Here is a 25,316-nt window from a genome sequence, read left to right on the forward strand (position 1 = left end):
GATGATAAATCTCGTTTTATACTAATCATTTTAACTGCATTGTCTTCCACATATAAAAAACCTCATTTATCTTTGACTATTTGCACCCTATTAAAACACCATCATCATAGTGTCAGAAGTCAACTTGTGTAATTTGTGACGCATTCTCAAAAGCCGAGAGTAACCTGAAACAATATGACTTCACTGTTTACCTCCACTCACTCACTCACCTGACTATTGTTTCCATATGGCACACAGCAGTGCTCTTTAAGTAATGATTTAACCCAAAGTTAGAGTAAATAAATCACAAAAAACAACAGTATTGCTACTTTAGAATACAAATTAACCTTGGTTGAAACTTTCAAAAAAAAAAATACAAGAGGCTTTGAAAATGCTTAAAACAGAGAGAAACTTTTATTTGTCAACAGAAATATTGCACCACACTGTAAAATGTCGTCCACACATAAATGTCCAGATGTCTGAAGGTTTATTTCCCACAGGATAAAGCATTAACTCCCAAAACAAAGTTCTGTAATGCACTGACTGCAAGCACTTAGAGTCTAAGTGTATCACAGAACTTTATTTGGAAAGCCACATAGTGCCACCTCATAGGTTTGTCCTTGTGCAGAGCCTTATCCTCCTCATGACTGGGTGCTCCTTTAACCTGTTGAAAGGCACAAAAAGCAAGGAAAAACAGGACATCCACTTTGATTATCTCTTGACTTTTGAAACATAGAACTACAAGAGAGAAAATAGCTGTATAGAGAACAACAAGTAGTTAAGACTGCTATGCTTTTAGGAATGGGCCTACAGAAAGGCTTGCTGTGTGGTGGGTCCTCCCTAGAGTCCCACAGGTAAAGCAGGCCAGATGGAGTCTTTTTACACACTGTCAGCTCTCTACAGAAATGATTAAATGGCTAAATATCATTAGGGCATGTGCACTAGTTCATCCTGTCGTATATCCTACCAAAAATGACCCTTAAATGTATACTTACCTCTTTACGCTTGGCCATCTGGTTGCAAAAGTGAAGCAAACCCTATATTTTCTTAGCTGACATGTGTGAAGTTTTGGTGATATCTTTAACTCCCTTCTTTCCTTATCCTGTGCCAGTGTGTCATTGATTCTACCTGTTGCTGCTTGAACAACTTTCTGAAGTGCTCTGGAGGAATGAGACACACTTAAAACAATGTAGATAGATATGACAGCAATGAGGAAAGAGCAAGGAGGCCAGCTGAGCTCCAGGAGTATTAAGTTCTGTCAGTTTTGAAGGTACTTTTAGGTTCACTTGCACACTTCCAACAGCAATCAAGTGACAGCAACTTTAAGAAGTGCAAAATAATGCAACAAAACAAACAATCATTATCTTGACAATGGTTTACACAAGAAGTGATATTAAAGTTGTGCAAGTCGTACTGTACCTGATAGGCTATAGGTAGGACGCAAGGGACCAGCTGCAATCCAACACGAGGGGTGCAAGTAGTCTGGATGATAAAATGCAAAAAAAAGCAGAAAGCGATGTGAGGATATATAGCAAGGCCACGTCTGGATTCACAATGCAAAACGTCTGTTCGCACTGCAGTCGGTGTCCGTCTGCGGACTTTGCAGCGCTCTGATCGTAAAGGTGGCTATACACCGACGCTTTTTACCTTTTCTTCCCCCAGTCCTGTGCAGTTCACTATATGCAGCTGGAAGAATGTCGACGTGGAGCTGCCAAACGTGAACGCGTGTTCATGAGCGCGCATGAGGAGGAGAGGAGGGGGGGGGGTTAGAAAAAAAAAAGAGGCTTTTTTAGTGTAATTTCACGCAGTGGCACAGTGAGCTGCACTTTAGTGTGAGCTTCTTCACAGATAGGTGCTACAGCTCTGTCTCATTACATTGACATGTTTCAAAAGACCTCTTAATTACATTTCGATCCTATATGCTGAGGTGTCAGAATGGTTACAATTTAATTAACTTTTAAAAAACCTTAACAGCTTTCTTAAATAGCAGCAGCCCCAACCATTTGAAGTTAAAAAAAAAAGAAGCAGTTAATAGCATCCCTTACTAAAAAAGAAGTTTATTCAAGTGTGCTATTAGTAAACTTCTTTTAAACTGAAAGTAAGAGAGTATACTTTCAGTTTACTTGTTATGTACTTATCAGAGATATACTTAACAACAGTATAGATAAGTATACTTGGCTCATACTGACAAGTATACAGAAACGTCTAAGTATACTTGGCTTATACTGACAAGTATACAGAAAAGTCTACTTGGCTTATACTGACAAGTATAAAGAAAAGTCTAAGTAAACTTGGCTTATACTGACAAGTATACAGAAAAGTCTAAGTAAACTTGGCTTATACTGACAAGTATAAAGAAAAGTCTAAGTAAACTTGGCTTATACTGACAAGTATACAGAAAAGTCTAAGTAAACTTGGCTTATACTGACAAGTATACAAAAAAGTCTAAGTAAATTTGGCTTATACTGACAAGTATACAGAGAAGTCTAAGTATGCTTGACTCAGAAGATAAGATTAGATAAGATAAGATTATACTGTTATTGTCCCTGTGGGGAAATTTTTCCTGGACTCCGTCCAACTGCAGTTACAATCTCTAAATGAAAACAGCATCAACAACAATAATAAACGATTCCACACAAGACAGGGAAATAGTTCCACAGAAATAGATGTTTCAACACATACACAGTCCACGTACATAATGGCAGATACTATCACACACACCATGGTAGGTATTGCACCCAGGTAGTGCACTTCACCGTCTACCGTCTTGCCCATATTGCACAGACAATAGCCCAATATTACACAGATGCAACATATTGCACTGTCACAATTTTATAGTGACAAGTATACAGAAAAGTCTAAGTATACATGACTTATACTGACAAGTATACAGAAAATTATAAGTATACTTGACTCATAGTAACAAGTATACAGAAAGGTCTACTTGGCTTACACTGACAAGTATACAGAAAAGTATAGTGAAGTAAAGTCAAAATTATACTCAACAGTACCTGAGCAAATACATTCCGATATACTGTATAGCACTGCATCATATCTTATAAATTGTTCATATGTTTTGCCTGTGAAACATAAATGTAGGCTAGTGGGGGACACATGAGAATATTTCCATCTGTAATATAGTAGAAGTATAGCATCAAATGGAAATACTCAAGTACAAGTACCTCAAAATTGTTTACTTGAGTAAATAATAAAATATAAATGTTACTTTCCACCACTGTTGTCCACCACTGAGGCTGCTGCTCTTTATTGTTTTAATACCAGTAGCCCGAGGATGCAATACTGTAGTTTATTTGGTTTTGTCTCTAGTGGGCTGTTCTTTAATAAATAACACTTTAACACTTCATTATCATCAGTATATAAGCCAAATAAATAAACATGTACCAAAGTCAGAGGTGGAGAGAAATTACATGTACTGTAGCCTACTTCAGTGCAGTTTGTGAGGTAGCCACATGAAGTACTTAAAGTTCAAAAGGGAATATTGTGCTTTTGTATTCCACTACATGTATTTAATTTGAATAAATTGTATTTTATGTAACAGCTATAGTTATTATTGACATCTCAAATGAAGATTTTACATCTATAACATGATCAACAAATAAAACATGATGCTTTGTTGTTGATTAGACCAGTGGTTCTCAACCTTTTTCGTGTCAAGGACCCTAAATTGATAGGTCACGGACCCCCGTTTGACAAGATTTTGTTTCAGAGGCCTCTATCTGAAAAGATTTGGGTTGTTAGATGATTAAAAACAGAATTATATAGAGGTCAATACAGTTGAGAAGATGACGTAGAGGAAGTGAAACCTATTATCAGAATAGTCCCTCTTATGACTCTTACTCACAGGGCTCACTTCTATAGGGAATTAAATAGTGAAAATAAACTTTTGGTAAAGGAGGTTGCACTTCACACAATGAGATTCACGATGGAGTGCTAGACCCAAAGTCCAATAAGCATAACAAATGTGATATAATAGATTTATTGTGGTGTGAGCCAATTAAACAAGTGAAATGCTATTATTTTGTCCTCCTTGAATTTGAAATATTGGATGTGCTACCCTATCACATTTATAGTAAGAATAAACTGTTCCCCATTTTTCTGGGGAAACCCCTAGAATGCCCTCAAGGTCCATTAAGGGTCCCCAGACCCCCTGACTGAGAAGCCACTGGATTAGACCACCCAAAATGTGTTAATACTTAGACTTTTCTGTATACTTGTCAGTATGAGCCAAGTATACTTAGACTTTTCTTTATACTTGTCAGTATAAGCCAAGTAGGCGTTTCTTTATACTTGTCAGTATAAGCCAAGTAGACTTAGACTTTTCTTTATACTTGTCAGTATAAGCCAAGTAGACTTTTCTGTATACTTGTCAGTATAAGCCAAGTATACTTAGACTTTTCTTTATACTTGTCAGTATAAGCCAAGTAGACTTTTCTTTATACTTTTCAGTATAAACCAAGTATACTAAGACATTTCTGTATTACATACATACAGTATTAGCAGTTAAAATGAGCTCCACCTCGACCAAATACAACATAAAGTACTGTTTACATGTCAATGCATCAATAATAATATAAAGATATGCACTGACAGGGATTCCATTTTGCATAATGAATACTTTTTTTTTAATCTAAAGGCTTTCTTCAGGGCCTCATTTCTCTCTTCGCAGCTTTGTGGCACTGTCCCAGCTGTGTCAGTGGATGTCCTCAGTGTTTCCACGGGGACATTAGGGCCCCAGGGCCTCCAGCTCCACACCGGGCACAGTGACCAGCAGGGGGCGCTGTGCACCAATCCAAACTCTTATTGATGGTGGAGTTAAAATAGAAACTATAACGTGTTTTGTTTTTTTAAAGTTTTATTATTACATATCAGCTGGTCATTAGCAGCTACAAATGTTAAATAATAAATAATACAATATTAGCCCTAATGTTTTAGTGGCTTTAATTGTTTTCAGACAACTTTTATTATTTAATTTAATTTCAATATTTTTTTGCATCATGCGTTCAAATCAAATTTGAGGGTATTTTCAACTTTCACATATATAATTTTTTTTAATTTTATTTTGTAACCAGCTGTATTCAGTGGCTATATCCGCTCCAGCTCCACCACGCATGCACAGAGAGCTGTGGCCGCCTCATAGGCCACTGTGAGGGGGACGATCCCAGCAGAAGCAAGCTCCGGTGGGCAGGGCCATCATTTCCGTAATGTTCATTAGATTTAAAGGAAGCAGCAGCAATATTTTCCTCAGCTCAGCTGCTGCGACGGACACTATCAGCTTCGCTCGCCATTTTAACCTGCCATCTGAAGGATATAACACACACATTTAATCAGTAATAAGGTTGTTTCTTTACGGATCTCCACTATGATGGAAATGGAGGTGATGCATTCCAGTCCTCAGGTAAATAACGAAAACTTCTGTTTATTATACTGATCTGACATGGGAGACAGATGCGTAATAACCGAATAGTTCAGGTAAAGTTTGAATAACTAATACGCACTGACAACCTGGTTATGGCGTAGTTAAGAGATTATAGCCTATAATGTATAAATAACAAGGCTATACAGAATACACTGTGTGACTGTTTCTTTAATTCTACACATATTAAGGTTGCCCTCTGTACAGCTTTCACTTCTGCAAGTCATTCACTTGTGACGTTTTTTCTATAGACAAGAAATAAAATAACATAATAAAAAAAAAAACAGGCTGATATGTTAAGAGTATGTGGTGTTATTTTGAATAATATGAAATAGTATTTCTGACATGTTTGGTAAGACAGTCTCATGAGCTAATTTCTGGTAACTCCCTCCTCCTCCTCCTCCCCCTTCCTCCTCCGAGCATGTGATATCCCTTATCTGTTGTAGACAAGTGTGTAACCATTGTGAATGATTCTTTAAAAGCTTGTTCTGTTGGTTTTTTTCCCAGTGTACTTTGACATATAAAAAAAGAACCTCATAACTCTCAGTCCAGACTAGATGTTGAATTTGGGGATTAATTCTCTCATGTGATGCATCTTTTTAGTGTTTAGTTAAAGCTGCCATGAGTGAGGGTCAGTGGAAGTTCAGGGTTGACTGATGAGGGTCTACTTTTTGGAACATGTGTTTCATCATCCCCCGGTCAAGGGTGGCTGTCCAGCGACTTGTGATGAAAGAAGCTGTAATAAACCATTGGAGCCAGTTAGGTCCCCTTTGAGGCCCTTGTTTTTTAGCCGAGGAGAGGTAAATGAACAACTTTGTGTCACTCCTCTGTACACCCAGTTTGATGAGCCAGACGGATCATTATCTATATTAGTTGGGCTTGTTTTCTAAATAACTTTCTGGTAATTGGGAGTTGTCTGTTCTGCATATTTTGCCACCAATTTGAAACTAAAGGCACATAGTTTGGCTGGTACATCTGTGTATTGTGTGGCAGAGAGGTGTGGGAAATCTAAACCATTTTATGAGCCAATTTCCTTGTTATGGTGCCAGTGTGACGGTTACCGATACCACACCGACAACCTGATCTGACACACCCTCACATTAACACAACCTATTTGCCATTAATATGCCTATAGAATAGGAGTTATATGATGTATTAAGTGCTTCAGTGACTTTATACAACAATTAAAATCAGTGAAAGTGAAAGGGCTGATTGAACCTCACCTTAGTCGACATGGGATTGTTCTTTTAAGGGACTCGTATGACTAATGTCAGATGAGCTTATGAAGTGTGACAAACAGACGAGAGTGTGGTTTATTAGTTTGGAAAAACATGGATGACCAGACGTCCCACACTTGGACATTTTCGGCTACTTCCTCATTCCTTCAGAAGCCATAATGTCTGGTTGGGTGCTCACCTCTCACTCTGTTGTAGGCAGCCTTTAGTGACGTGTAATCCTCCAGCGGTCATGCTTCTGATGCAACATTGAGTCAAAGAGGGTTAGAGGGTTCTTATTTTGCAGTGCCAAAGCTGTAATGGTGTCAACAGTGTTAAAGAATATATATATATAGATGCTTGTTTGCTGTTATTATGAAGATTGAGCACACGCCATTTTCCTTGAATCAAAAAATCGAAGGAGAAAAACATTATTATATAATATTTTACCCTCAGTTCTACATCCTCTTTATTTTTGTTTTTCTGCTTTGTGCTTTATTTTCCCCTTGGTTCCCTCCCCGTCTTCCTCCTGTCTGTTCCGGCCATTTGACCGACAGCCCATAAGTTCTGTTTATTCTCAAATTCAAGGAACAAACAAGTCACATGCTCAGACATGTTCCTGTGAACCAGCCGTTTATGCAACATCCCTGGGCCTTGTGAAATGGTTTCCCTCTGTAAATAATTTCTGTATAAAAGACCCAAGGAAGTGAGCAGGCAGGGTTTATCTTTAGACCTTCTTGTTTGAAAAGGCAAATGACAATCAGCCTGTGAGTGGAAATCTACAGGAAACCGTATTAAAATACCCTCATGGTTGTTAGTACCCTGCATCTATTATTCTGTATTGTCAGCAGCACTCAGCTTAATGTGTAAACAGTTATTTACATGAAGATCTAGCAGGAAGGAAAACAAAGAAACCCTTATATCCAATACTTTATTTGGTTATATAATACCACCCTTTAAAGAATATTACTAATGTCATTTGAAAAAAAAGAAATAATACATTCTCCAACAACTATGGTACCATATTTAAAAACAACAACTATAGACTTACCTTTAAAACAACAACTATAGACTTACCTTTTAACGTCCTGATTTCATAAATGCTGTATAATACAGGGCTGTGTGTTGGCTATAATCTGGCGATACGTGTCATGACACAGGGGTTACGATTCAATACATTGCGATACTGTATGCAAGGTGATATATTGATATATATTGGGGGGGAGCCGATCCCAGCTGACATTCGGTGAAGGCGAGGTACACCCTGGACAGGTCACCAGACTATCACAGGGCTGACACATAGAGACAGACAACCATTCACACTCACAGTCACACCTATGGGCAACTTAAGAGTCAACAGTTAACCTAACCTGCATGTCTTTGGACTGTGGGAGGAAACCGGAGTACCTGGAGAAAACCCAGCAAACTCCACACAGAAGGGCCCCAAGCCGGGTTTGAACTTGCTGCATGAAAAAGTTTTTTCTACCAAGATGCTAGTGTACGATTTATTATTTCAATAATAAATAATGTATTTATTTGTTACATTTTGAAATACAAAGTTAAGAAAAGCAATGTTTAAGTCAAGCCTGATGTTGCCTTACACATAAAAGAATGATCCCAGTCACTTCCACACAGTGAGGCGCACAGCTTATTAGTATTATTAATTAAACACTGGTACCGGATCGGTGCTCGGTATTGGCCGATACCCAAAGCCCAGGTATCGCTATCGGTATCGGGACTGAAAAAGTCGTAACGGCGCATCCCTACACAAAACACAATATCGCGATACTCGATATTTTCTTACATCCTTAGTAAAATATGACATGAATGTTTGGGCTTTTAACTGTACTTCATTTAGAGAACTAAAAGGAAGTCACTTGTGCGAAAACACGACTTAAATTGTGCCCTATTTGTGCGTTTGAATAAGACAAATGAATTCACACCTCAGAGTAATCAGATGGGTAATGATCGCTTCCCCTGGAAAGAGTATCAAGTGAGGATCCGTGTCATCTGCTGGCGCGTGGTGGCAACAGGGGAAAGAGAGAAGTGCATCTATTATTCATGCGGCTTCTCCCCCTTGACTTTAGTGCCAGTGTTGTTGTCAGACAAGCAGATACTGAGGGACAGGGTGTGGCGGATGCAGCGGCCACGCTTCACAGCAGGGCAACTCTCTTCCTTGCTCCAATGCTGCTCACATTCTCCCTGCAGGACAGCATGGCTCACAATAACTCTCTAAACTGATTCTCTCTCTAGGACATGGAGCTGATTGACATACTGTGGAAGCAGGACATTGATCTCGGCGCCAGGCGCGAGGTGTTTGACTACAACCACCGTCAGAAAGAGCATGAGCTGCGGAGGCAGCGGGAGCTGGAGGAAGAGAAGAGGCAGCATCTGGTGCTGGAGCAGGAGAAGGCCCTGCTGGCACAGCTGCAGCTCGACGAGGAGACGGGAGAGTACATACCCCGCCCGCCACCCAGCGCCCCACTGCAGTCAGCTGTCACACCTCTAGAGGTTACACAGGTACGTGCACGTGGCCTTCATTAATCACGTCAGAGGTGGACCACTCCCACCTCATTTGATAGGCTGCGGCTGTGTCGTAGCTAGGTAACCACTCATCCTGTGTAATTACAGAAACACAGGTGGGTCTGTAGTTTAGCATCGGTGTATTCTGCTCTAGAAACTACTCTACAGAGACATACGTTCTATAAATATGAAATATGTGTGCCGTTTTTAAAAGACGGTGTGCCACAAAGGATGCTGGGTGGTAAAGTGTATTTCAACCTTTCTTGCAGAATGTCGGCTTCACAGAAGATAACGGTGACGCCATGTCATTTGATGAATGTCTGCAGCTACTGGCGGAGACATTTCCTGTAGAGGAAACTGAGGTAAGAACATTGCAATATTACCAGACATGTGGCATCATAGCTTGACTTTCAGTTGTATAAAAACTGTGATATGCTTTGTGTTTATCTGACAGAACGCCTCAGTTTGCTTGGACACAACTGCCGTTTCAGTACCCATGATTTCCCCCGAGCAGCCGGCTCTGCCACCGGCCACCCTCTCCCCAGGTCCACTACCGCCACCACCACAACAGACACAACAGAGGACGTCCCCAGATTTGGAACAGGCCTGGATGGAGCTTTTGTCCCTCCCTGAGCTGCAGGTATAATACACGGATTCTACTGCCTCAATGGTGTGGTGTTTTGCGTTGTGGAACAAATACCTAAAGAATGCATCAACGGGCAGGAGCCCGGCATTAGAGGACAAACACCTTTTTGTTGCTCTATGAGAATGGGTCTCATACATGTGAGACAGGTGCACCCGGCTCATTCTACTGTGGTTGGGTTTCACTGTTGAGGCTTTTTAAAGAATTAGGGAGGCAGGTGTTCAAGATGCGATGCAGTTTCTTCATCTAGCGGAACAAAAAGACATCTTGCTCAGAGAGGGTGTGGCAGTCTTAAAACCTTTACTTTCTGGCAGCATAGTCAAAATTTGTGTATGGTAGTTCTTCAGTAACTGCCTTATCAGTTCTGTGTCGAGGCAGCTCATATTTGCATTTGATGGGTGGAGCAGTGTGCCATTTGTTGCCCTTACCTCTCCCTGTGGACTGGACTACAGTCCGAACCATACAGCTTACATAGCATTGCATTAGTTTCTCTGGCAAGCTGCTGATAAGACTTTAAATTGTAGGGGAAAAAAAGGGAGTTGTGTGGAATTTTGTTTCAGGTCTTGTAAGCTGCTTTGTGAAGATAATGTACTCTGCAAGTGCATGCTGGGAGATTGGTAGTGGTGATTTATCTGATCTATTTCAACAACTGGATATGTAGTTGGTGTTGTCTACCTTGTGCTCCACCCAGCTCCACCAGCATTTGTCAGTGAAATGCCCGTCTACTGATAATAGATTACGTACTGTATGTATCTTTGCATGTCTGTCATCGCAATAGATCATGTTTAGGAAGAAGCTGTAGGTTCATATATGACCACATACTATACATGCATCCACAACAACACATACAATACATGTTGACATTTTTATATTCACTTAATTTGTGAAATCTTTTCACACAAAAAAAGCCTATTTTGTACTGCAATATGTTGCTTGTTTTTATTTTAATGGGTCTTTATCTGTTTCTTCTAGCAATGCCTGAACATGCAGATGGAGGACACACTGGAGACCACAACTTATCCTCTTCCAAACAGCCCTGAAGTGCAGAATCCAAACTACACTTTTTACCCCATGAATCTCACAGACGAAGAAACAAACCGTTTAAATGTTTGTCCTGCAGAGTTTATTAATACATTTGATGGCTCTGTTCCCAGCATGGCCCCACCAGACAATCTCAGCCAGATGAAGGCAGAAGCTCCCCAGTTAAATGCTAACTTCACTGCAGACAGTTTCTGTGACATATTTTACCCCAACACCATCCTGGAAGAGAGTAGTGGTCGACACAGCCTTGAAGGAAATGAAAAAAACGGCTTGTGTGATATCCCAAACAAGCCTCCCTTCACACCGGTGGATCTTTACAGCCTCTCGTCTGGAGATGCGTTCGACAGAGGCAAACAGAATCTCACGGCAGATTTGCCAGACTCGGATTCGGGAATTTCGTCAAACACGAGTCCGAATGCTAGTTCGACTGGGAAGTCTGTGTACGGAGACGAGTCGTTTGGTTACAGCGATTCAGACATGGAGGAGATGGACCACAACCCTGGAAGCGCAGAATCCGACTACTCAGAGATGTTCTCGCTAAACTTCCAACCTGATGATCTTCATCCGTCAATTTCTCTCTCTGTGCCGTTAGGGCAGTCACAACAGCAGCAGGAGAAGAAACCCAAACACCACAAGACGGACCCGGCGGAGGAGAGCGGCCACAACAGCGCCCCCTTCACCAAAGACAAGCACAAGAAACGCTCGGAGAAGCGTCTCTCTAGAGACGAGCAGAGGGCTAAGGCCCTCAAAATCCCTTTCACTGTTGACATGATCATCAATCTGCCCGTTGACGACTTCAACGAGATGATGTCGAAACACCATCTGAACGAGGCCCAGCTGGCCCTGGTCCGAGACATACGCCGCCGCGGCAAGAACAAGGTGGCTGCCCAGAACTGCCGCAAGCGCAAGATGGAGAACATAGTGGGCCTGGAGACCAACCTGGACTCGTTGAAGGATGAGAAGGACCGTCTGCAGAGCGAAAAGAGCCAGAACACGGCGAGCCTGAAGGAAATGAAGCAGCAACTCAACAGCTTGTACCTGGAGGTCTTCGGCATGTTGAGGGACGAGAAGGGGAACTCCTACTCCCCCTCCGAGTACTCCCTCCAGCAGTCAACCGACGGCAACGTCTTCCTCGTCCCTCGCATCAAAAAGACTTTCATCAAAAGCGAGGACAGCCTCTTGTCTCCTTTGTAATATACGGTACTGCATTATCATAGTAATACTATGCAATAACTTTGTAGTCATTCAGCTTTAAAGCATTAGCAGAACTATTGTATAGTTTTTGCTCCCTTCTCCTGAATGTTGTAATATTTTTGATATTTTACTTCTTTTGTACTCAGATTCTTTAACCAATATCGTTTGTAAATATAAACTTGCTTTTGAGATTGATAACTGTTACTGTATGTGTGTATATATATATATTGTATATATCATATTTCTGTATGCTAATGATTGTTTCAATCATTGTTACTCATATTTTATAACTGTCCCCTTTATGATTTGCTGCCCAGGTTCTTTTATAAAAATCTTCTGTGCTTTTCAATAAAGTATTCCTATAGCTACACGGCCTCCTGTTTACTGAGAGAACACTGTGTGGTGTACTATGGCCTGCAGAACAGATTGATGCCAGATGGATCTATAGTCTAAGGAACGATTGCATAACTTACCACATGTTCAAGTCAGTTCTTGACTTGAAGGCTCTACCAAAGAAAAGGAATATTGTACAGAGAGTTATTGGCTTAAATCACTTCTACAATCTGCTTGCTTTTTATTAGAGCGAGCTTGTTTGTACAGTAACCTAAATCTTTTAATACTGCAAAACTCCTGTCGCAAAAGTAATCACACGCTCATTATGTCACACAACAAAGAGCACAATTGTGGAGCTAGAGTAGAGTGCGCTCGGTGGGAACCATGCATGACGACTTCACAATGGTCCAACCCGGGCGAGCATATTCAAAAGGTAAAGCCCTACGCAATCAGTATGTGCTCTACGTGCACTTTCCACACACAAACACTACCTTTGATCACCAAGCCCAGTTTCTGCTCTCATAACATTCAGAGGGTGTGTTGGCAGACTAAACTGGTTAGACGTCTGTGAATCAATCGAACCATTACAGTTGTATTGTACAAAAAATAAACACATATACAGCTCGGCTTATTGCTTTCAGAAATAGAACACTCAAGTCGTGGAAAATATTTTTATTTAAGAGCACAAGAAACACTTAATCACATATCTTGGTGTTGAACATAGATCATTGACACTGGTGAGCGTTTGCCAAGCACAGCGTCATTCTGTGTAATTGAGTACGTCATACTACATTCCTCTGCAGAAACACAATCCTTCAACTGATTGAGAAACATATCAGCGGCCATTGTTTCTCCATTTTCAGACTGAGTAGAGCCGACGTCCGTGGAATCCTAACAAATTCTAAAATGCAGTTAAATTTGTGGCAGGTAATCATGGGGTCATATGTAGTCATTATAACCTGGTGTTTTACGCGAACATCAATTTTTTTAAATGTTTGATATGCTTCAATCTCAAGGAAGTTACATTATCCAAAGTGTAAATGTATTATTTTATTAAGATTTGTAATTGGAATGCATGTTTAAACTTACCAACACTTACTGTATAATTGCCACATGTTCGAGGAGAGTAATTAACAACAGTACAACATCAGAAGGTCTTGAGTTCCCATTTTTAAGGAAGCCTTACAACATTTCCCTCAACATCTCAACTTATTTTGAACTCGTGACAAAATGTCAGCGCTTAGGGAAAAAGTATTAAGCTTTTGAACCAAAGGTCGTCTACAGTACGCTTACACTTCCTGGACAGAGTGCCAACAAGTATTTGTGAATACTCTGTATATAATGTGTTTGTCCTACCACTGCTGGTTAGTTTCAACATGTGACCACAGTTCCTCTCTGTTGATACCCATGTTTCCATACGTTTCATTTGACTGCCTGGCAAGTAAAATAATTGTTTAATAAATACTTTTTTTTTTTTTTTTTTGCAGAGGATTTGACCTCAGACCCGTTGATAGTTTGTTGATGATTCGTGTTGCTTTAAAACTGGCTTATAAACGTTCTGATTAGCAGACCTTTTTTTTTTATAAATTAAATACTATTTTGCATTATACTAATATACTTATTACTGCCTTCGCATTAATAAGTTACATAAGAGTTAAAAAAATAATTTTCTATTATGTTACATTGTTCTGCTTATTTACAGACTGATAAGGACCTGATTTCCACTGCATGATGCAAGTGATATCCTGGCATTGGTATAAACACTCAGTGGCTACTTTATTAGGTACACCTACCTCGGGATGCACCAATACCGATACCGGATCGGATATCAGTGACAATGGGGCCGATTTATTCTATTCAATTCTATGTTTATATACTATATACACATTACATACTGGAGTTTTAATTCCTTTTAAAGCTTTGACCAAGTTGCTGCTGCATTAAAACAGTTTACACCTGAATTGCAATTCCTGTTCATTTTAAAGATTTTTTTTGCCAAGTTCTGGTGTACGATTTATTATTTTCATAATAAATAACACATCACTAAATTTATGTTATGTTATCTATATATTTATTTGTTATATTTTGTTTCACAAAGTTAGAAAAGCGATGTTTAAGTCAGGCCTGATGTTGCCTTACACATAAAAAAAGAAAAGAATATAAGATTGGGGCATCCCTTCACCTACCTGTACAATCTAATGCAACTGTTCTGCCATCATGATGCCTATAATGTTCTTTTTTGGACACGGCTATTAAAGGTGTTAATTCAATTATATGTTTCACTGAGGTTATAATTAGTGGTGGTGTTACAAGACTACATTAGATTGGATACTGGATTACATTATATAGTGTTCTCCCCCCCCCCTTATGTATGCAAATATGGAGGACATCAAATTAGAAACCCTTCTCAATAAAATGTAGTCTGGTACACCAACTTTAACTATGACCTCAGTAATAAACATATAATTGAATTGACACATTTCCAACAAAAACTCAACTTTATAAAAGTCAGAATTTATTGCAGATCTGCTGGATTGAACTGTAATAGATTGTATGGGTGTGCCTAATAAAATGGCCACGGAGTGTAAACACAGTTTATGTTTTCCGAGCACGATCCTTTGTGGTTTCCCGAAAGGGAAGTCATTGAGACTATCTGACTGATAGCAACGGTAATAAAACATGAAAACATATTTTGCTTTCAAGATATTCTTAGCAGTGCTGTGAAGGTCGCAGGCTGATTCTGGACCTGAATACTGGATGTCATCCTGCTGTTTCCCTTCAAGGAACCCTTGCACCTCGTATAATCACCATGTGCACTGTTAGATTACAATATGAGCAGCCTTGGATAATATTTTGAAAAAGTCTTACCCATCCAGAACCTTCCATGTTATCAGGTCTTTACAGATTTTCAGCAAGAAGAGAGAATGCCTCTTTCCACATCTGCAAATCAAGCAAAGCAGTTACTCTTACCTGCTCCATCTTCTTAAGTCAGCTTTTTTTTTTGTGAAATACTCACTCCCTTTTCTTGTTAATGTCTGAAATCTAGCATCTGCGTGGTAAAACTGCAGTATCTCTGACTCAACAGGATCTCCAAATGTGTCCAGGAACTAGTCTTTCTTCGCTAGCACCAGCTGCTGGAGGGTTTAGCTAGCCTTGACAGAGATAGACGCTCACTACCAGGAACGACACTGCAAGCTTCCTCCATGGGCGTTGTGCTCGATGCTGCCTTCTCCCTTCTCTCTCAAAATGCTGACTGGTCCACTGTGCTGGGGGCTGAAGACGTCCTGTCTGACAGTCATCTGCAAATCTTCCACACTAGCGACGCTGAGGGCCAAACTGCAGGTGCTTGTGGCCGTTATAATCCTACTCGCTCAACACTGGTATAGGTGGTGTATCTAGGACTACCCAAAACTCCCTTGTCATTGACCCTTGTACAAGTAAATACAGTAAATACACTATTACACCCACACAAGTCTTAATGCTTCCAAAAAGGAGGAGACAGTTCTGGACAGGCTGATTTGCTAAACTCCACAGTCACAATGTGCAGGCAACAGATAAATCAATAACTCATTTGACCTTTTTTTCTGAACCAATGACGCACTGAACCTCATGTCACTTTACTACACAATTTTATTCGGTCTTTTTTCTTCTAATCAAAATATTCGAACAATCTAGAATTCGGTTTTCTGGGAACAGGAAGAGTGAGAGGGATTCCCTTGATTTCTAACCCAGACTGCTTATATTTGTTGACACTGGTACTACTATGAAGGATTTTACATACTGTGCTTCACATACAAAATCAAAATACACTTGACACTTGCAATTGAGCAATCATAATAACTTCAGAAAGACTTTTTTTTTGTTGTAATTCTAGCTCATCTGAAGGGCCTGATATAACTATGCTATATGACAAAAACCAGGTTAAGAGACAAATGATTAATTGACCAGCAGAAAACTAACCCATATAAAAAAAAAAAGAAAAATTAAGATATTAAGAACTGGCTTCAGAATAATAATATTAAAAAAAAAACAATTTACTCTTTACCCCTGATACCATAGGCACAATACACACACTTCAGACGCACAAAAGGAAAAAGAGCTTGGTAGGGAAACATCTATCACAATTAGGGAAGAGTATCATCTGCACTCATGTCTTGTGTATACAGTCCTTCTTCCATAAACTTCTCCGATTTAGCTGCAGTAATGTCTGACTTGTGTGTTCCTCTAATGCTCAGATGACTGCCTCAATGTAACCTGCGGCTTTCCTGACAACTCCTTTGCTCACCTCCTCGCCTCTCCTGCTAAGAACTGAAGCCTGTTGAATGGATACAGGATAGAACAAATAGTTATTCTGCACTTTCAAGGGCTCACTCTGTACTGTGCTACGAGGGTGGTGTCGAAACTGAATGCAACTTACCAAAACACGAAATAATTAATAGCGCCGTGAGCCATAGCCACCTCCGCCGCTGCCTCCTCCTCCTCCGCCGCTGCCACCCCCACCACCACCACCAGAGCCGTAGCCACCTGCAGTTAAGGATTGGCCACCGCAAAAATACGTTAGATCAGGAGAAATGATGATGTCACTGGAGGTATCATTTTGGAGGGTAAAACTCACCGCCATAGGGTCCTCCACCTCCACCTCCACCCGAGTTTCTCCCACCAAAGTTGTTTCCCTTCATGGGCCCATAGTTGGACTGCTGTCCACCATAATTTCCAAAGTCGTTGTAATTTCCACCTCCTCCATATCCTGAAGATGCAAGTGTCAATCTTTAAAGGCCTGCTTCATTTCAGGTGTCTGGTACTACACACTCTCTATGCCATTTTCTATGGCTTACACTTAGCTTAAACTAAATTCTGGAGTCCGTAACATTTTTTACCTCCGTCGTTACCTCCATAGCCTCCATCGCAGCTGCCACCAAATCCACCACCCTGGTTGCCATACCCTGGACCACCACCACCACCACCACCACCACCACCTCCATAGCCCCCTCGGCCCCCTCCATAACCTGGTCCTCCTCCAAAATTTCCTCCTGGACCTTTAACGGTGAAAAACAAAGGAAGCTTCCAATAGATCCTTATTTAAAACCAGGGTGGCAATTATCGCTTTTTTTCATTGTCAATTAATCTGTTGATTATTTTCTGGATTAATCGGTTAGTTAGTTTGGTCTATAAAATGTCTTAAAATGGTGAAAAATGTAGATAAGTGTTTCCCAAAGTCCAACATGACGTCCTCAAAAGTCTTGTTTTGTCCACAACTCAAAGATATTCAGTTTCAGGTCATAGAGGAGTAAAAGAAACCAGAAAATATTCACATTTAAGAAGCTAGAATCAGGGACTTTTGACTTTTTTTCTTCTTAAAAATGACTCAAACCGATTATCAAAATAGTTGGTGATTAATTCAATAGTTGACAACTAATCGATTAATCGTTGCAGCTCTATTTATAACAGTGACATGAATAGCTCATATTAACATAACACTGTTGTAAATATTTTTTTTAAAGATAAGACACAGTTGTGTAAGCAAGCAAGGATATCAAACCTATTGAATTTAAATATTTTACACCTCTTAAAGTAAAATTTTACAAGAGCTTACCATTGTCAAAATCATCGCCATAACCTCCTCGTCCTCCACTATAGCCACCTAAAACACATGGGTAAAATATATTATGCATTAAAACGTTGACCAATTTCTTGTATTCTTGCAGCCTTGTCATGGATGACACCATGTCCACACTAATGTAGGTACATGTGATAGACAATCTCTCTGCTCTGGCCTGTTATCCACCCTAAGGCGACATTTTCAAACATGCACTCTGGATACATTTGAAAATGACTCATTTTAGTAGGTTATCAACTGCCCTGGGGCAGTCGACGCACAAACTTGACAATGCATTTCTACATAGCCGACACGTTTCTGTCACCACTGACTTTCTCACCTATTTTGCATGTCAATATGGCTGATCACCTTACATGCTCCGTCACCGAGATATAAATCTGTCTGTTGTTTGACAACTGCATGAGAAAATCAACACTGTTTATATACTCCTATTGTCTGACAACAGATCTCCTTAATCATGAGTTTAGCAGAGATAAAACTCAAAAAGGAGGTACCCACAGAGTTGGAATCTGAAAGAAGAGATGCAACCATTTTACTTTATTTAGTGTCAGCGTGGTTGTGAAACTAGGATCCTGTCCTATTGACATGTAAACATCCCTATCAAATGTACCTGCATTAGTGTGGTTAAGACCAGAGGCACATTCATTTGCAATGCAAATACTACTCACCTCGACCGAAGTTGCCACCACCTCCAAAATTACTACCTCTCCCCATGAAGTTTCCAGATTCTCCACTCCTGCCTGATAGGTACAAAGATGTAATTTTAGAGCTGTTTACATCAATGAACCGTCAGCTGCAAACAGTTTATACAATAATGGTCCGTAAGTATAATAACGTTTGATGGTGTGCTTACCCCTGTTAGTGGACATGGCACTCATTTCCTGTTTTGAGAGAGCTTTTCTGACCTCACAATTGTGGTAGTTGATTGTGTGGAATTTCTGGGCTGTAAGGATAACAAGAAGAATACAACACACTTGCGTAACATTGCTTAATGTTTACTATACTAACAACCTTGTTAACTCTGAGGTCTAAACAAACACATACCGACAATTTTGTCTACAGTGTCGTGGTCATCAAAGGAGACAAAGCAGAATCCTCTCTTCTTCCCAGTGGAGCGTTCCTCCATGATGTCAATGCATTCAATCTTTCCATATTTCTCAAAATGCTCCCGAATGTGATACTCCTCAGTGTCCTCCTTGATGCCACCGACAAAGATCTTCTTCACCGTCAGATGGGCGCCTGGTTTGTTGGAGTCCTGTAACAAGAGTAGGGATGTCACGAGAACTGATACTTCGGTATCAAGTCGATGCCAAAATTCTAAAAAAGTGACGGTACTCTTTTTCTACAGTACCGACGGTACCGTACGATGCCTGTAATGGTCATTAGTAGTGATGTGACATTGGAGAACATTTTCCCACCAGTTAATAAACGGACATTTTACAAGAAAGATTACCTCATTAATATTATAGTTCCCTTATAGCGTTGTTATTATTATTATATTATACCGTTGTTATAATATTAAATGTGAAATATTGCCAAATAGGTGCGTTTGCTTTTCACTTCAACAACAAATCCTCTGCTCCTGCCACTCTGAGCTGACGGACCAGATGCGTTCACGGTCAGTATGCAGTGTCCGTCGTCTGACTATCGATTGATAACATGCCGCTGATACGCCAAAATGAACAAAACGGGTCAATTATTTTTATTTATTACTCAAAGGCTACATGCCTCTGTTTTTTGTAATGTTCAAATGTTTTTTAATAAAAGAGTACATGTTGAATTACAGGGGATTTTTTTGTTGTTTTGTTTCGTTTTCACCGTGGTATCGAATTTGGTATCAGGAATTGTGGAAATTCACTGGGATTGGTATCGACTACTAGATAACTGGTACCGTGACATCCCTAAACAAGAGTGTATCATCTAACATCGCTGTAGTATCTGCCTTCAGGTATGGGATTTGTTTACCTCTCTGGACACGGCCCTCTTGGGTTCAACAACTCGTCCATCTACTTTATGAGGCCTTGCTTTCATGGCTTCGTCCACCTCCTCTACAGCGGCGTATGTCACAAAGCCAAAACCTCTTGATCGCTTGCTGTTGGGGTCCCTCATTACCTAGCAACAACAAAACGACACACACAATGGTAGTGAGGACAGTTTTAACTGGCCTGCAGCTCAGTTTATACATTATCACGTTGTTTATTATTATCATCTGAGGCCATGTTGCCACAGATTACAATAAAAACACACGTACCACACAGTCCGTGAGAGTCCCCCATTGTTCAAAATGGGCCCGTAAACTCTCCTCCGTGGTTTCAAAGCTCAGACCTCCAATAAACAGCTTTCTGAGCTGCTCGGGCTCTTTAGCTTCACGGTCCTATAAAACAAAAACAAGAAGATAAATATCATTGCAGTTGTAAAATACTGTTACAAGACTACTAGTTGAAGACACCTGCAGCATGGTTGCATAACGCTACGATGCTGTTGCAGATGAATAACATGCGTGTAAAATGGCATGTCTTACTAGTGTGAGTAAGACTAGTGCCATGGCTGTATGGCCTGATTAACCTGTTAGGGTTGGCACATTTTGATCCACCTACCACCCTCTGCAAAATGTGCATGTACACTGGTGCCTCAAAGTTTAGTGCAACAAGGGTTTTTTGTGCTGGAATAATACTTAGTTTGTGGTAATTTGGTTTAATAAAATGTGTAGGAATATGCATGGATGTGCAACAGGTAAACACAATACAAACAAAACAATTACGTTTTAAAAACTACATTTCGACACAGGGCCCATCTACAAGGTATGGACCAAAGATAGGCTAACAATGCAGGACAGAACTTAATTGACACTTTACTGGCGCCATAATTCACTCATAAATCTGCCATCAATCAAATTATTAAAACCAATTGACATGCAGTCAGCCTGGGACAGTTGCAGAATCTGTGTATGAGAAGTTACCATGGGTGCTGCTGTGACCACAAGCATGAATTGAGCGTTATGTTTCTTAATACATCCCTCCAGTGTTTGGCATATGCCAGTGTGATTTTTGAAAATTGTATTTATAGTGGTTTTGCATACATAATAAAACAAGGCATATATGATATACCTAAACCAGGTAGACAAGTACAATAAAAAAAATAATGATATAAAAAAAAAGTAAATAAAAATAAATACAAACAATATTAAAAATCAAAATATCTTAATAAATACATTAAAACTCATCCATATTCCCTCCCCTGTAATAAAAACGAAATATAATAAAATCGAAATAAATAAAATAAAATAAAATAAAATAAAATAAAATAAAATAAAATATGAAATATCTAGGGATTACTGATGTGATTTTTGAAACTACATTTCGACACAGGGCTCCTCTACAAGGTATGGCCTAAAAATGTCTGCACATACATGGTAATGACAGTTTTGATATAACGTTTCCTGTTGTGGCGACAGATAATGTACATTATTATGTAAAATCTCTAAAAGAAAGGCAGTGCACTGACAATAAAATATCATGGCAACATTATATATACTATATTGTATAAAAGAAACGCCGGGCTGAGGCCTGCAATCCATAATACAAGTTACAACAGGAGTGAGCCTGGGAGGCCTTTGACAGATAGCTTTAACCAAGGCCTATGGAAAGGAGGCTAGGCCACGCGTCATACATCCAGGGGTATTGCACATGCGCAGTAGAATCCGGCCGCGGCTTGAGTTACAAAGCGCATGCGTCATACACTACACCCCCAAGAACCGTGTCCTAGCCTCCTTCTATAGGCCTTGGCTTTGACAGCTAGCGTTAGTTTCCTGCAGGAATGCTGCAGGTTGGAGCCTTGTGTTATTACCAAAAAACACCACTTATCTACAATTTATAGCGCCTAATGTGGGTTAAAGAAACCGTACAACAATGTTAATATAACAGTCAACTAAAAACAGTAACCCAACATAGCGATTACACCACCTATCTTGTAACTTTGACACCCATTAGCTGCAGCGTTAGCTCCAGCAAACATCTGCTTCAGCACTGTAAAAGCTACAGATAATCTACTAATTACAACACAACAGCGTGCATGCCTTCCTCAATGTTGCAACTATGTTAAAGAGTGACCACAGCTTGACAAAAAAACGTATTTAAGTTGCAACATTTGCAGAGTACTTTACCTCCATTTTGCAGATGATGTCCACGGCCGCGGATCTCTCTGGGTGGATCACGTGATGAGGAAACCGGTCTGACCAGTCCAGACCCGCCCAGCATGCATTATTATTATCCAAATATTACAATTATAGCAACATGATGAGCTACTGTGCTTCATGCATGCATGTGATCATGCAAAGTCCTACATAAATGAAGCATTGTTTATTCATAAAATGTAAAGTTTGTTCCCTTTTTGCTGTCTGGCTTTGTGCAATGAAAAAAAGGAGATAATTTGCACCATCTACTGGTTAAACTGGGACACATCCTGATACATATAATACTCATCCAGACCCTGAATAGTTTTTTTTTGCTCAAAGTCTTTTTATTGGTGTTCTGTACAAAATCCAATAAATTACAGAAATGATTGTATAAACAAATTATACTCCCCATCCCTATGACAATATTACTGCACTATTAGATAAGCAGAGTTAATTTCATTAGCAATTACATTTATACATATAAATTAAATCCGATAGCATCATAAATGAAAACACATACAAAACAGACAAAAAAAAAGAAAGAACCAAAAAAACAAAAAATAAGTAAATTAAAAATAATAATAATAAATAAATAAATACAATTTTAAAAAACAAAATAAGTATAAGTTGTGAATTATATGTAATATGGGGTCAGCAGTTTAAAACTTCAATGTCAGTTGTTTCGATTTTTTCTATATAGATTAAAATGGGTCTCCATATAGCATAACATTTCTGAGCACACCCTCTTGTAGTATAATCTTCTCCAATACCAAATGATGTATGAGATCTTTAAACCACATCCTAAAAGTTGGAGGATACTTCTCTTTCCATTTAAAAAGTATAAGTCGTCTCAGCTAAGAGAGATGCAAAAGCTATCATATTCTTTGCCTGGCGACTAAGATGTATGTCTTGTGGTGCGACCCTGAATTGTTTTGCAGTTCTATTTATAACAGTGACATGAATAGCTCATGAGAGGTATTAACATAACACTGTTGTAAATATTTTTTTTAAAGATACGACACAGTTGTGCAAGCAAAGCAAGGATATTAAACTTATTGAATTTAAATATTTTACTTAAAGTAAAACTTTACAAGAGCTTACTATTGTCAAAATCATCGCCATAACGACCTCGTCCTCCACTATAGCCACCTAAAACACATGGGTAAAATATATTATGCATTAAAACTTTGACCAATTTCTTGTATTCTTGCAGCCTTGTCATGGATGACACCATGTCCACACTAATGTATGTTCATGTGATAGACAATCTCTCTGCTCTGGCCTGTTATCCACACTAAGGCGACATTTTCAAATATGCACTCTGGATACATTTGAAATCAACTGCCCTGGGGAAAGTCAACTCACAAACTTGAAAATGCATTTCTATATAGCCGACATGTTTCTGTCACCACTGACTTTCTCACCTATTTTGAATATCAATATGGCTGATCACCTTACATGTTCCGTCCCCGAGATATAAATCTGTCTGTTGTTTGACAACTGCATGAGAAAATCAACACTGTCTATATACTCCTATTGTCTGACAACAGATCTCCTTAATCATGAGTTTAGTCATGACAGAATAATGCTCATCCAGACCCTGAATTTGTTTTGCAGACCTGCAGTTCATAATGACTGTGACATTGAATTTCAAGTAGAAAACACACACAAGAGATGGAAAATCCAAACACTGTGGGTTTCGATAGACCTGAAATAACCTGCAATTTGGTGCGGCTGAACATCATGGATGTGTTAAAAGAACATTCAATAATTAGACTGCTGGGTGTGGATTTAACTGGATGGCAGCCATTTATGATCTTGATTGTCACGTCATGTTTGTGTTGTTAAGCAATTATATAATCAGGTGTTCCCGTTGGGCGTTAGTGATCTACCTTCCGAGACTTATTTTTATCAAGCCCAAATAAAAATATAGATGTGAATATTAACAGAGTTATAAAAGAATCTTATGAGTCAGCTGGACAGCAAAAGTGACTAACGCCTAAAAGTAAGTCTAACTTTGACAATAAAAACACAATTGTTCAAAAGCACTAAGGCATTTAAATGCATCTATTTGGATGTTTCAATTAGTAGGATATGTGGCATGTAAAACGGCATGTCTTACTAGTGTGAGTATAGTGCCCTTGCTGTATGGCCTGATTAACCTGTTAGGGGGCCCCATGGCAAGATTGTACCCACCTACCACCCTCTGCAAAATGTGCATGTACACTGGTGCCTCAAAGTTTAGTGCAACAAACACACAACATGCGCTGGAATAGCAGCGCTATTTAGTTTGTGGTAATTTGGTTTAATCAAATGTGTAGGAATATGCATGGATGTGCAACATGTAAACACAATACAAACAAAACAATTACGTTTTTTAAAACTACATTTCGACACAGGGCTTCTCTACAAGGTATGGCCTAAAGATAGGCTAACAATGCAGGACATAGTTGACACTTTACTGGCGCCATACTTCACTCACAAATCTGTCATTAATCAAATGATTAAAACCGATTGACAGTCAGCCTGGGGCAGTTACAGAATCTGTGTATGAGAAGTTACCATGGGTGCTGCTGTGATCACAACAAGCATGAATTGAGCCCAATGTTTCTTAATACATCTCTCCAGTGTTTGGCATATGCTAGAGTGATTTTTTTAAATTTTTATTTATAGTGGTTTTGCATACATAATAAAACAAGGCATACACGATATACCTAAACCAGGTAGACAAGTACAATAAAAACAATAAGGATATTACGAAATAAATAAGTAAATACAAATAAATACAAGCAATAATAAAAATCTAAATAACTAAATAAATACATTAAAACTCATCCATATTCCCTCCCCCGTAATAAAAATGAAATATAATAAATAAAATAAATACAATAAATACAATAAATAAAAAAACAAGGAATTACTGATGTGATTTTTGAAATTAAACTCCTTGCCGCATAACATAATTATTGTTGTTATCACAAAACATCACAAATACAATGGGAGTTCATTTCAATAATCAGAACAGTAGGTCTATGTTTCCAGTTTTAACAGAGCAATCATTATTTGTATTTGGTGTTTAAGGTAAGGCAGCTAACAGAAATAGTACTACTACAAAAGGCCAGATAGTCTGTGAGATGATGGAGCATCAGATTCTGCAAAAAAAC

General features: G+C 39.3%; 2 protein-coding genes and 1 long non-coding RNA gene across 6 annotated transcripts; 1 reads left to right on the forward strand and 2 right to left on the reverse strand.

The window, feature by feature from the left end:
• Positions 1-371: 371 nt before the first annotated feature.
• On the reverse strand, positions 372-1,736 carry LOC141782111 (uncharacterized). The gene is made up of 3 exons (XR_012597045.1): positions 1,627-1,736; positions 1,399-1,461; positions 372-643 (listed from the first exon to the last, which is right to left on the reverse strand). It is a non-coding gene; the product is annotated as an uncharacterized LOC141782111 (long non-coding RNA).
• A 3,462-nt stretch (positions 1,737-5,198) lies between these two features.
• Positions 5,199-12,394, forward strand: nfe2l2a (nfe2 like bZIP transcription factor 2a). The gene is made up of 5 exons (XM_074659256.1): positions 5,199-5,395; positions 8,881-9,147; positions 9,420-9,512; positions 9,605-9,790; positions 10,766-12,394. Exons 1-5 carry the CDS (start codon positions 5,360-5,362, stop codon positions 12,026-12,028), a joined length of 1,845 nt encoding a protein of 614 aa, XP_074515357.1. The 5' UTR covers positions 5,199-5,359; the 3' UTR covers positions 12,029-12,394.
• A 2,766-nt stretch (positions 12,395-15,160) lies between these two features.
• On the reverse strand, positions 15,161-22,280 carry hnrnpa3 (heterogeneous nuclear ribonucleoprotein A3). Of its 4 annotated transcripts, none has more exons than XM_074659258.1 (11): positions 22,141-22,280; positions 20,230-20,352; positions 19,944-20,090; positions 19,023-19,233; positions 18,832-18,921; positions 18,647-18,718; positions 17,955-18,002; positions 17,239-17,397; positions 16,977-17,108; positions 16,779-16,885; positions 15,161-15,301 (listed from the first exon to the last, which is right to left on the reverse strand). In XM_074659258.1, the coding sequence occupies exons 1-10, from the start codon at positions 22,144-22,146 to the stop codon at positions 16,794-16,796; spliced, it is 1,080 nt and encodes a 359-aa protein (XP_074515359.1). In that variant the 5' UTR covers positions 22,147-22,280; the 3' UTR covers positions 15,161-15,301; positions 16,779-16,793. The 4 variants fall into 4 exon arrangements, with proteins under 4 accessions (XP_074515359.1, XP_074515361.1, XP_074515358.1 ...); XM_074659260.1 differs by lacking the exon at positions 15,161-15,301 and adding an exon at positions 15,974-16,676 and having other exon boundaries at positions 17,251-17,397; XM_074659257.1 differs by lacking the exon at positions 15,161-15,301 and adding an exon at positions 15,974-16,676.
• Between the last annotated feature and the right edge of the window lie 3,036 nt (positions 22,281-25,316).

Source organism: Sebastes fasciatus, chromosome 14 (assembly GCF_043250625.1).
Source record: "Sebastes fasciatus isolate fSebFas1 chromosome 14, fSebFas1.pri, whole genome shotgun sequence".
In the NCBI taxonomy this organism is placed as follows: domain Eukaryota; kingdom Metazoa; phylum Chordata; class Actinopteri; order Perciformes; family Sebastidae; genus Sebastes; species Sebastes fasciatus.